The sequence below is a fragment of the Hippoglossus hippoglossus genome, chromosome 4 (assembly GCF_009819705.1).
Source record: "Hippoglossus hippoglossus isolate fHipHip1 chromosome 4, fHipHip1.pri, whole genome shotgun sequence".
NCBI classification, from domain to species: domain Eukaryota; kingdom Metazoa; phylum Chordata; class Actinopteri; order Pleuronectiformes; family Pleuronectidae; genus Hippoglossus; species Hippoglossus hippoglossus.
In genome coordinates, this window is record NC_047154.1 from 2,956,957 (window position 1) to 2,970,771 (window position 13,815).

Consider the following 13,815-nt stretch of genomic DNA (forward strand, 5'->3'; position numbering starts at 1 on the left):
TCACGGCCCCAATCTTAGTGCCAAATAAACTTTCACAGGAAGTCTGTGAAATACTAAATGGTGCTTTCATTATTTTTCTTTTCAGAAAGCTTACATGTACTCTACTTCTTTTCTCTTATTATGTCTTACATGGTCAGGAACAGCTCCTTTTTTTCTGTCTTGCTGAATGGACCTTTTTAGGACTAAGTAGTCACTTATCACCGAGCAGAATATAAATGTTGGATACTTTTTCATAATTTTCTCCAACTCACCCTGTACACTGAAGCAGGGTATTGTTTGTTTGCGTGTGTGTGTGTGTGTGTGGAAAGCACAGGGGCAGATTTCCACCAAATTTTCAAAAGATATTTCAGCAAATCATTAAAAGGCAATTAAAAAGCTTGTATTGACCAGAAAATGATCATGATGTCATGTTACATAAGTGACGTCATGAAGAAGTCACAATGAAGTCATAAAATGACATCATGCAAAGTTTAAAAAACACATTTGTCCAGACCCCTCTGCTTCCTATAGGTCCGTAGACAGAACAGATTTATGAACATGTGGAAGGAACGATGTCATCATGGCTTAAAATAAATAATAACCCACTATAATAACTTACTATAATAAATCAGAATATAAAATCATATACTGTAGTAATTCATTAACATTTGCAACTGATAAGGCTTGACGTGATCTACAACTGATTTAGATTAACCAATCCTTTTTAATCATCTGCTTTTGATGTCGTGACGATTACATTATGTAGAAAGTTAGCATTTTGTGATTTGGGTTTACGCAATGCGCACACAGGCTATACATAGCCTCTCTGATGTGTTTAATTAAAATGTTAATATCTGTGCATGCATGGCAGTTATGGTGTAGTTATGGATAAGGACTGATCAAGGCTACATAAAATTTAAAAAACTGCAATAAATGTATCTAACCTTACGTAACCTTATTTGCTAGTATAGTGCTCATTCTAAACTTGCCTGTTTGGAATGGTCTTTTATCTTGGCCTTTGTTAATGCTCCAGAGCTACTTCAGAATTAGTGCGTCCTCCTCAAACTGTTCTACAACATGCTGCCGCCTGTTTATATTCATTTTAATAAAATCAAAATGATCACGTGTCCAAATCGCACCTAATTCGACACTGTGCTTTACGGAAGGGCACAAGATATGTGATCCACATACAGTTCTGTTTGTAGAATAAGTAGAGGGATCCATCTCTCATGGTGAGAACCATGAATAACTGCGGGTAGTGAGACAGAAATAAAATAAAACTTTTTAGATCATGGCAAATTCTTACTACTACCTGGAACCAGGTTGCAGCCCAGTCAACGAGAATGACTAATCTAGTTTAACCAAATCCACACACAGAGAAGCAGGTGTACCATGTTCTAAATCTGAAATAAATCATACATTGAAATTTGCTACAGACCAAGTGAAGTACATGGATATAAAAATGTATTGAAATTATGGAAATATATAATGTTTTACCTTCAGGCTAAGTGTTACCTTGCATAGAAAAACTTGGATGGACTGATGATTCACCAGTTCAGAAGCCAATGAATCAAAGTTCCTGATACCATTTGCCATCGGTATCAGTAGCTGTAGAGCTTCAACAGTGCAGCACGATGAGCCCATGTCTATATCTTGATAGCACAAGCTACTGTATATGTGATAGCCTGCAAACCACTGCAATGCAAATGTGCTTCACAGACACCTCTGCACTGATACATCCTCGTGTTTGTTTGAGACACATCACTGCACCACGTATGGAAATAAATGTTGATTAAGTTTTTCCAGTGGTCACTCAGATTTACAGACAGGTGCTATTCTTTCAGTAGTTCAAGACCAAAGAAGGACATCATGACTGCTCCCCTAAAGTGAAACTATAGCAGTATAGGCTGCCTCCTCCATGCTAGTGGATGGAACATGGAACAAACGACAACAAGTCAAAATATGACAATTCTTTCTTTTGTCTTTTTCTCAAAGATCATTTCTGTCGTTTAGTTATTATCACACTGATGTTTGTCCAAGTGATTACCTTTCTGGTACATTTGGTTTTAATTACTTATTTGAGATTATATTAATGGGGGGGCAACGGTATGATTGATAGCTGATTGGTTGAGTGCATGAGCTGATAGGACGTTGCTACAGTGTCTCCATCCCCCTATCGCTACTGTGTAGGCTCCAAAAGACATTTGTGACAAATGTGGCTTCATTTGTGGATAGTGGGAGGAAGTGGAGACACGTCGTCCATCTTTATATACAATGTACGTTCAAGACTTTGTGAACAGCACATCATTTCAAGCTTATATAATCATAGATATTGTCAGTGAGAGACATGTTATAAGGATTTCTCCTGGCGTGCAGAACAACAAGCAGTAATATTATTGTGCTCATGTATTTGCAAAGATTTTTCGCAATGCTGGATGTAAACCATGTAGAGATGAGCACCTGACCATGAATCTTTGTCTTCATACAGACAGTAAACAGCATATATCAGCCTTTCCAAAGACGAGGCCACTGGATTCAGCCAGATGTAATTTAATAGAGGCAGGAATACAAGCCAATTAACTGCAAATCTAAGGTAGTTGATTCAAAGTGCCAAGTGTAATGTAAAACTAAGCCAGCTTTGTGTTGACAGGCTAATGAGGATAGCATTGTTGTGTAGTAGTATTTTATTTGTGTGTGTGTGTGTGTCTGTGACACTCACGGTGTGGGGACCTATTTCTCTTTAGACATGTTCCGAGGCTGTGGAAGGGTTAAGTGTAAGTTCACTGAAAGTAAGGTTAAGGTTAAAGTAAGGGTTAGAATTAGATAAGTAGTAGCTCTGGTTGAGTCTCCATAAAATGAATATCTAGTGAAGGTTCACGCAGTAATCTCTGTGTGTGTGTGTGTGTGTGTGTGTGTGTGTGCGTGTGTGCGTGCGTGCGTGCGTGCGTGTGCGTGTGTGTGTGTGTATTTTTGTGTGCATGTGTCTGTGTGTTGAGACCAGTGGAGGAAATTGATTGGTAGCTACAAGTGAGAAAGGAGAGCGTCTGTTTGATTTATTATAATGAGTGTAGGCTTGTATGAGGATTCAAAAGCATGAGAGGAAAGTTTAAAGTGATTCTCTGCGATGAACTTTGAGGGTGCAACTCAGGACGTGTAAAGCTCAGTGTCAGCGCTGCATGTGATTTCTAATTTGGCTGGTACCATGATGCCAAACACACGACCAGCAGCATGTCAGCATGCCTCATGCCTGTCATCTCAGCAGGTGGGTGGGGCTTGTTGAAGCTAATTAAACATTTCCAGCAGTGGAGTCTGTCAGATTTAACGATTTCCTGACGAATTATATGATACACCACATGTCTATTTATTATATGTACCAGCTTCTCCTGGCAGGGTCACAGGACGCCGATGCCAGCTTACAACAGGCGGGTTGATCAGTGGCTAAAGTTGTGTTGATCCATTCTATCAAAGTCATCTATGTCACTGCAAAAGTAAACAAGGTTAAAGAGAACTACAGCTGGAGAGAATGGTGGGGGAGAGGTAACCTAGTTGTTAACAGCTGCTTATCCTCTTATCCCCTCTGGTTTAAAGAATGCTTGTACTACTGCATGGAAACATGTCTGTGTATTGTTACACACTGAGATCAGGTCCAGGGGGGGCCAGTTAATAGAGGATGCACCAAGCTTAATTCTGAGTCAGCAGCATATTCAAATCACTGAATATGTGAAATAACTAAATTCATTTTTGACTTTTAAAAAATGTTTACACAGGGGAGTCTATATTCATAGGTTATTAGTTATTACACATGCTTCAGCTGGAAGTTCACTGCAAAACAGCAACTCTTTCTTTTGTTTTCATTGGTGCATATTTGACACATTGGTTCCACAAGAGGCACCTCCATCCTCCCAGTCTGGTGCCTCCTCACTTTGGGGAGGCACCTCCATCCTCCCAGTCTGGTGCCTCCTCACTTTGGGGAGGCACCTCCATCCTCCCAGTCTGGTGCCTCCTCACTTTGGGGAGGCACCTCCATCCTCCCAGTCTGGTGCCTCCTCACTTTGGGCGGTGGCGGCCTCTTCCTCCTCCATGCACCATAGTGTATTGAAGCTCATTTAACACACTTTCAATACAGTTTTCTTACATATCTCTCAGATTACTGTCTTGTAGTTGTCCTCACTGGTTGATTTTGACTAGGATGTTTTGATTCTGCTCTCTCGACCAGACTGCCCACGAAATCCAGAAGTGCATGTTTGCAAGTCTGCCAGTGATGTAAAAGTGGTCGGGCTTTTGGAAACAAAAGATTGAGTTCATCTTGGTCCTGGCAACTTGGTAACAATGAGCGGGTTGAAAAGTTCCCATTCAATGAAGCAGTTGATTATTAATGAGACATTTCGCTGAAGTATTCCACTTGTTTAAGAAATGTCTTGGGTTTAATATCAGTGTTTCAACAAGATGGAGACACAGTGCCGGCTCTTTGAGCTCTGACTTTATTCAACCTCTTTCTTTGTACATCTACACATTGTATGGTAGCATTATAGGACACGCCTATTCATTAGTCCAATTTGATGCATTATTAGCTCCAACGGTCCAGGCTAACACGTGACAACACCACAACAATTAAGGAGCTGTCATTAGCTGGATGATTATAGGCTATGGCCACATTTTAAATATGCACTGTAATATATTTGCACAGCTGGAACTGTAATAGAAGCAGTAGAAGATCGATAAGCTGTGCTCTCAATATAGCCCCACTCTCAGGTCAAAGGTCATTGTGAATCTCACAAAGCACATTTTATCCTTGTGAACATGGTTATTCAGAAACTGCCTTAAAGGAATCCCTGGAAGTATGACCTGGTCAGAATTCAGTGGTCAAAGGTCAGGGTAGCTGTGTAAACGTTGTATCAGAAAGGCCCAGAGATAATTTTATTGCATCAGGCACAAATATTCACGAAGATTTAAAGTTGACCTGATTAGAATATAGCCGAAGGTCACTGTGAACTAACAATACACATTCTTGGCCTCGTGAATGTGATATCTCAGGTCTACCTTGAGGGAATTTCTCAAAATTTTGCAGAAACTGCAGAGGTTTTGTTGAGAGATTTTTAGTTTTAAGACCACAATGTTAACAAAACCACAACATCTGCCTTTCAATTTAAGTGTATTTTCCACATCTAGTTCTTTTACCCAATGCTTTTACATGTAAGTCAGCTTCTACAGAAACTGACATTTACATACCCTTTAAAGGAGAGTGTTTTTCATGTGTTGTTTCTGTTTACTTTATCTCCCCCCATATACGTGCCCAGACAAAAGCGTGATATCTCCGTCCATGCTGTCCTCAGCCGCCTCCTTGAGAGACCACGCAGCTTTCTTCCAGTCAGAAACGATGCGGCCAGCCAATGACCCCAAAGAGCGCGACCCCTCCCACGTGCGAATGCTGAACGATGTGCTACGTGACCTGGAGAAGAGCTTCATCATCCCACAGACGCCGCCTGGAGTTTACAGGTAGGAGGGAAGTTGCACTCTCAGAGGTGTAACAGTGGTGCAGTGTTGTTGCATGTATAATGTCAGCCTGCTCCCATTCAAACACTCAGTAGTAGTGATGTGTGGCCATGACATTTATTATAATTTTAGAAATGTACAAATTTTCTATACTCTCCCTCCAGCAAAAAGAAAAAAATAGATAAACTTCCCCCCTTTCTGACCTCCTCCCATTCTCCTGATATATTTTTCACAGAGTGCCTAAATCAGACATAGCCCCATGCTGTGTCAGCCATTATTAAAATTCCCCCATCCTCCATCTATCTTTCATCGGGCGGATCCACATCTTTTTCAACTTGTTCTACATACGGAGCAGAACAGCAACACTGTGACATAGAACTTGAGCTTCACACTGAACACATATTTATTCCTGCTCACAAAGAAAAATATAACATGTAAATAAATAACACGCAACTGTGATTGTTTTTTTTTTTGAAGCAGCAGCTTTTCAGGGCAGAGCAGCAGTAATTCATCGGCTGTGCACAGTCCATGCACTGCACAAGAAAGAGAGAGCTGTGGATTGGTTGATGGAGTTATCTTAATCAATCGCTCCAGCTAAAGAATAAAATAAAAACAACTATAAATCATTTCAAATCACATGAGCTTGACTGATGGTGGGGACTCATAACAGTAACACCCTTGTTCTGTCTGATTTTAGCATCCACGCTGTCAGGTATACATTTACACTCACACACACACATACAAAGCTCTTAGCCATATACTTTTCCACTAGATTCGAACAGAATAAATGGCCTCTGCTGTTCAGTGTTATTCACAGTTTATGGCAGTAATTGACATGTTAATTGTCCTAGACTTTCATTAGCATCCAAACTCAAATTAGCTGCTCCATCATGCTTGGAGAGCATTAAGACTTAATAGTACTCATTTGTAAAGGAAGTTACCATTCCCTCACAAGACTGAGACAATTAGACTGAGAGCACTAAGCAGTCTTTGATACATTTTTTAGCTTTAACTGTTGATATTGTTTTTACCCAACAAAATCGAAAGTACATTGTAAGCAACATCAAAACATTGTGACATTCATGTGGCACAGCAGTGCAAATGCCTGTTATTTGTATACTTATGGTTGTGTGCATGCTTCCTTTGTCCCTTAGCAACCATTACTTCATGATATTGTATACTAAGACTTTAAATGCCTTTTCAGAGAATCTCGTCCATCTGTATTTGGCAAGTCAGGGCAGACCTTTTTCAGTTTGTGGTTTAGCTGTAAATACTCTGAATCGGAGGTGCAGTCGCCGCTGCCACTGAAAGGAGATTTGAGATAAGAAGTAGTCTTTGTCACTAAGAAGGTCAGTGGATGGACCTGCTGCGTTTCCTGGGGGATTTAAACTCTGACTCAACTTTAAATGTCTTTTTTAACTGTAGTTGTATAAAACGTAATTTTGAACAACTGCTTTTTTGCTCAATGAAAGCACTGGCATTGAGTCCACTATCAATGGAAGCAAAAATCCATATATTTAAAACGATAGATTTAAACAGCATTAAATTATCTCACATGTTACAAACCTTGTTTTAAATTTTAAAACTATTATTACCTGCTCAAAAAACATGCATTTTTACGAATAAACCAGGTACACACTAAGAAATACAGGAACAGGAATGGACCTTAAAGAGTACAAAGGCTTTGTCGCCCCAGCTAATGGCCCTTTACAGCACATTTACAATTATTCCCCTAAATTTATAAAAAAAAACTGATTCGATTAAAATCTTTTTTTTATATGTATTTACACATACAGCAGTGCATGTTCGAAAAAAATTTAACAATATTATTATTAAGTACAGAACCTTAAAACAATTGACGCATGATGATCTAGCACAAAAGGTTCATCACTGTGAGGAAGTTACCAGCAGGGGCTTGTCTCCCTCTTCCACAACACTGACAATGTGCCTCTGAATGAAGGTCAGAGTTTTTCTGGTGTGGTGGGTATGAAATGTTAAAAGAAAAATACATACAATACTAAAGGCTGTTATTAAGGCTTCATCAAGGCCTGTGCACTGGAACACGCCTACTCTATCCACTTTCACCACACTTAACCTTCTTTCAGTGAACGCCATCTTCCGTCATTGTCCATCAGTGGTATGGTTGGATAGGTTGAAACACGATACCCCTGCAGAAAAGAAAAATAGACAAAGGAATGAACTTTGATGATTAACAGCACCTCAGTTAATACACCTTTGGGAATTAATTTCTTTGGCAAGTGCATATCTACTATGTAACATTACGAGATTAATGTTACAATTTATGCATTTGCAGAACACAAACTTGACATTTGATGGTGCACTTCTTGTTATTGCATACTGAAATCTAATATTCTGAAAAATCTTTTTACTAAGCTTTTAAACAGGTGGGCTTAGATAGACAGACAGAGACAGACACAGACAGAGAGAGACAGACAGACTCCGACAGACAGAAAGAGACAGACACAGACAGACTTGAAAACTAATGACGTGTGATAGCCTCTTGTCATTAGATTTGAGCAACCATATCATGATCATACAACATTATTTTTAAAAAACATTTATCCTTTGAAATGTAACGACTAGCTGAGATAACTAAAATACACTCCCAGTTATTTATGGAGTTAATAAAATTAGCCTCCCACCAGCCCTCGCCACACAGACCAAGATCTGAATGTAAACATATCAGTAACTTGCTTAATAAACCCAACTCTTTTTTTAAATAAAAAGTTGCATGCATCATTTGCCTGTACCTTAAGCTTGTAAAAGGTGCAAGTATGTACCCTTTGCTGTCACCAATGACTTTACACCTTCAAAATCATAAAAGGTCCACAGTTATCACGCTTGAGACCATTTCCGTATCTTACAGGGTGCTTTTCTGACAAATGTACCTTCAGGTACAGACATTATACCCCTCTTTTTTTGTGTTTACAAAACTAAAAGTGCTTTAGCTCTGCAGGTATTAAATTCCTCAAATGAATAATTAGCACCAGTAAAACTCATTGACACCATAAATTCAATTATCTGCCAACAACATAACAAAAACTAACTTTTTTTCACTTAGCTAAACTGGGGTCTTCATTAAGCATGTTGGATGTCTTCAATATGTCAGTTATAGCCATTGACTAATTCCAGGCTTGGAATGTCCACTACACCTCTGACCTGTGGTGTTACCCAAAGCTCTATCCTTGGCCCACTGTTGCTCTCTTCCTACATGCTTCAGCTAGATAACCTCATCTGCTAACGCAAGATTAATTACTGTTAGGTGGCTGACACACCGATCTACAATATCCTCTGATGTCTGGATGTACCAAAACTTTCTTTAACCAGGCTGGGAACAAAAAGTACGACTGCCAGATGAAGGCTCTGACCCAAGCTGTAGTACAGCCCATAGACAGAATGGATGTGTATTTCTGCCCATTGACACATCTTGTCATGGCAATGACATTAAGCTTTGTGTGACTTTCACTAGAGTAAATACACAGAAACTAATAAAAGGCACACACATACACACTTGTGGCTCTGTGTAATATTGCAGTAAAAAAAAAACTAATAATATAAACAGAGAACACTATAAATTATGTTGGCAGTTTCAATATGCAAGCAACAATAAAAACAAAATACTGTATTACTATAATAACCGAGACTTGGCTGAGATTGATTTGGACCTCAAAAAGTGTGTGTGTGTGTGTGTGTGTGTGTGTGTGTGTGTGTGTGTGTGTGTGTGTGTGTGTGTGTGTGTGTGTGTGTGTGTGTGTGTGTGTGTGTGTGTGTGTGTGTGTGTGTGTGTGTGTGTTGTTAAGCTATCTTACTGACAGCATACCGAAATCCTTCACATCCCAGCCAGGTCACGTAAGGACCAGGTACCAGGGAGACTGACAGGTATACAATGCCAAGGGGGGAAATGTTCCAGTAACACAGAGTATGAGTAATATAAACATTAGTAGTGTGAGAGAAAGCCACCTCGCAAGCACATTAATGGAAAACACAAAGGTAAAATGCACAACACAACTGCAAAAACCACAACTCGAATGCAAGAGCCATACAACTGACACAACAGAGGTGAGTGAAGGATGTTGAACATGCAATGAGAACAGTCACCTTCTGCGTTCAAGCGTGCCACTATTTTACTTGCATTGTGTTTCCGTTGTGTGGCTTTTTTGCATTCATGTTGTGGCATTTGCAGTTAGGTTGTGGCTTTTGTAGTTGTCTTGTCAGTTTTGCTTTCATGTTGTGACTTTTGCTTTCGTGTTTTCCTATAATGTGCTTGTGTGAGATGTCTCTGCCACTGTAGAAAGAGGAGCAACACTGATTCTACCAGAAAGAGATAAACAAAGAGTTGCATGGAGTTGTTGATGTTAATCGAATGCTCAGACTGAGACTGGTGAAAGAGGCCTCCAGCAAAGTTAACTTTCATTCACACTAGTTGTTACACAAAAATCACTGAAGTCCGACAAACCAAATATACACCTTGACACAAGTATTGCCCATTTACCTACTAGTTTTCTTTGGAAAGACCTGAACTTGCAAGGCAACTTGTCCAACTTCTTCCAACTGCATCAGCGATGGCTTTGGTAATACATCTATCAAGTCCAGCCTGATTTGCCCTTTTTATTTGCACATGTTACATTTATAACCCGGGTGTATCCAGTAGACTTAATCAAGGGCAACACATGCATTAAGCCCCACCGGTTGGCTGTGTATTTGACTGCATCAAACCTAGATGGAATTGGAAATGATTGATCTTTGGCTTCAATGTTTATTTCCATTGCTCTAGTTTAATATGCTTTGGACACTGAAGAGGCTCAAGTTACTAACTGTGGTACTGGATTGTATGAATCATTCAGATCTTAGATGCTGCAGAAGGAATTATGTTTCTATTCTGTCCCTTGTGCAAACATGCAGGGCTTACAGTAGATTTGAGAGTAAGTAGGTTGAGTATGTAAATGTATGTAGCACCTTTAAAACCATTGCTGCAATATGCTTAGCACATGCAAAGGTTAAAAGAAACGTAACAAAAGCAACATTAGACAACATTTCTGCCATGGACTTTACTAGTAGGAACCGAAGATGGTGTCTACAAACCATTACATTTATTTTTTAGAGACAATCAGGAAAAATGTTTCATTCATGATTTTACAACTCCTGTATAATGCAAGTGATTTGGGGATTTGAAAATGGAAATATAAATTTTAATAGTTTTTTTTGAAGATACATTAATGGTTTTGGAAGTGAAAGAAGTGGACTGTGTCTTTCAAAATTAATATGCTAATGTATGCTAACTAATATGGCTTTGAAAACCAAAAAGGAACTACATTTCCCCCTGGCCCAAAACAATGTTGGTGTTTTTCACTGAAAAGTAATAACAATAAAAAGTCATTACTTTGACCCACATATTTAGCAAAAACTTCCATTTTGGATTTGGAAATTAATTCATGTATTCCTTTTGCGAAGTCAGCACACTGAATTTGAACAGTGCAAGTTCTGGAAATGGTCGATTGTAGATCATGGATCGGGAATTGTGGTGGTAGCTGATCAGGGGTTATGATTACAACTAGATTGCTTAGATATACAATATGCCTATATTCACTTATACTACTTTTAATGGCAATGCAGCTATCATTTCAATTACCATTACTGCTCCCTTCATCTCTGTCAGACATGTTCTTTTGCATTAATACATGAAATATAAATTAAAATAGTTTTTTGGGTAGTCTTTCCTCACTCTTTTTGAGGCGTAAGATGATGGGACAGAGGATTTCACACCTTGTTTAGCCCTAAGAGGCAAATTGTGATTTGTGAATATGAGCTGTACGAATAAAATTTGATTGATTGCTTCAGTGTGATCAGTGTGCTGGTTCCAATAACAAATATGCCAGTTTCCGAAACCAATAAGGAACCTTTACATTTCCTCTCAGACGTTACCACTGTAACAGGTATGTGTACATTTGGATTGAAAACCCAATATATCAACTGTGTGTATTGGTTTTGGAGGTTGTGCAACACAATGGAACTTCTCTGTACACATGTGTAAATTGGCTCAATTATTCTGTAAGGCAGTGTATTGATTGCTGAAAACCAAATTTATGTTATCTATTTGGAGCCTACTATTTATCTATCTCCAGCACTAAAATAAAGGTGTCTAGATTCAGAAAATGTGAGTTTTGCCCCTAAACCCACCTAATCTTTAAATTCCACTTTGCAAAGATGATGAGCTGAAATGTTCCCACTCTGAAACTAACCTCACAAACGGGTCCCAGCACAGAGGGACACACCTTGCAGCTGTCAGTGTTGGATGGATGCTGCTGCTCCTGTGTGAGTGACACCTGGGACCAGTAGACATAGTTTAAACCCAATTTGTTGTGTTGCAGAGCAGGAGGCAGCCTCAATTAAGAGCGGATGTCAGGCTGCCGAGGGCCATGCCAGTCGATAGCAGATGTCTTCATGTGCACTCAGAGGTCTTTGAAAAGGAACTCTTTCATCACTGGATATTCACAGACAGACAGGGGGACAGTTAGGGGGCATGGGCAAACACGATTATCTTCTTTAGGGTATTGCTCCTCTTTCTTTCTTTCTTTCAGTTTCTTTTTTCATGACATAATTTTCAATTCTTTTCATCACGTTAGTTTTTACATAAAGGATAATACATGACAAGTGACAAACCAGGAAACCTCTGCCCCATGTCAGGTAGTTCTTACCTTCTGCATGTTCCGTTCAAATAATGGGATGTATTACCTGGATGGTGTTCAGCAGAATACCAGACCCAAGGAAACTAAAGTGCGTAGGTCGATTCACATGTACACAGAAGAAGAAACACACTCATGACATCTGACACAAGAACATTTAATATATTTATTTGTCAAAAACCTTTTTTCAGGTATAAGCTCACACATTATAAGTCTTTCTAAACAAAAGGCAGGATTCACAGTGTCAAGTCTTCATTACTGGCAATAGGCCGCACATTGTGGCTCAGTGTGAGCTCCTCCTACAGTTTGTTAGTGAACATCATTTGAACATAGATCTGTTTAATACATCTTGAAAATACTAAAACTATTTAATTACTCTTCCTAACTCATTAGAAACCCAAGCACATTAATACAGAGTTTTAGTGAGTAAGATAGGCTATATTAAATACATTTAAATTCACAACAATACATCAAAAGTCAAAAGTAATGACTATCAATATTAACCCAAGTAATTTAATCATATTATCAAAGGAGCATGGTAAAAAGCTATTTAGTAAATAGACTGTATTAAATAAACTTCAATTCATTCAATTTGTCGCATCACAGTCATAATGATTGATTCATCCCCATTGAATCGGGCAGGAGTTTAAAAATAGAGCGTGAAAGTCGAGAGAAAAAAGAAAAAGAAAACAAACTCAGCATGCAAGATGATTTTATAGCATCATATTGACAGTTCATCATTTAGACCACCAGGAGTGAGAGATTATAATGTATATATCCGACAGGCTATATACAGAGATAACTCCAGCCCACAGCCATGAACCGAATAAGCAGGTCCAGGCAATAGATGGATGATGCTTTCAGGATAAAAAACAAAACAAAAACAACATCTGGCTTTGTAGCTCAGCTGCCAATGACCAGTGGGCAAAAGGTGACAGTTTATATAGACCTGTTCCTCCGGCAGAACAAAGCCATTTTCAATATGGATACTTTCTCTTTGGCATATTGGGTTACAGCTTCGTACAAGATGTGAACACAATGCTGAGGGATAATACAACAACTCCAAGGGTGTTTCATGAGGGCAAGCCTGTTCACGCACTTGCCCTTGCCAGGCCCAGTCACACTCTGTGTCTTTCTTTTTTTCCTTTCAGAAATAACTTTCCTGCTGATTCTTTTCAAAGTGCTGTTCCAAACATGAATGCAATATTCACCTGAGCAAAAATAATGCATATGTTACAAAGATGACTTCTTTGTTGGGTGTTGTTTGTGTTTTTGAATGGTTCATTCCACCAAAACTCATTTTGTCTTCTTTGTCATAGAAGACCAAACTGAAGTTTTTGCATCTTTTAAGATAATTTAACTATAAACTGAAAAATCACGACGTTTGCTGCTGCAGATTTTTCAAGATTACAAAGCATACCTCTTGAAACTAAAACAATGCTGACTGATTCACTTCTACACAATTTACATAGATAGCTATAGTTCAGAACCAAGATAGGAAGTCGTGTGTCCTTTATGGAGCAAGGCAGGAGGCCAGGGTCGGGTCCTAGCTCATCTATATTAACATGTCTCTTTTTACAAGCTTTAAACTATGATCTGTTTCTTGTGTTGACCAAAGCCACATATTTTAGTTTCCTCC

General features: G+C 39.0%; 1 protein-coding gene across 1 annotated transcript in view; it reads left to right on the forward strand.

The window, feature by feature from the left end:
- LOC117760528 (inactive N-acetylated-alpha-linked acidic dipeptidase-like protein 2) overlaps nt 1-13,815 on the forward strand; it is a 473,414-nt gene that overhangs the window by 453,141 nt on the left and 6,458 nt on the right. Inside the window, exon 18 of the mRNA XM_034583636.1 lies at nt 5,277-5,475. Coding sequence (XP_034439527.1) covers nt 5,277-5,475 — 199 coding nt within the window. The remainder of the gene's footprint in view (nt 1-5,276; nt 5,476-13,815) is intronic.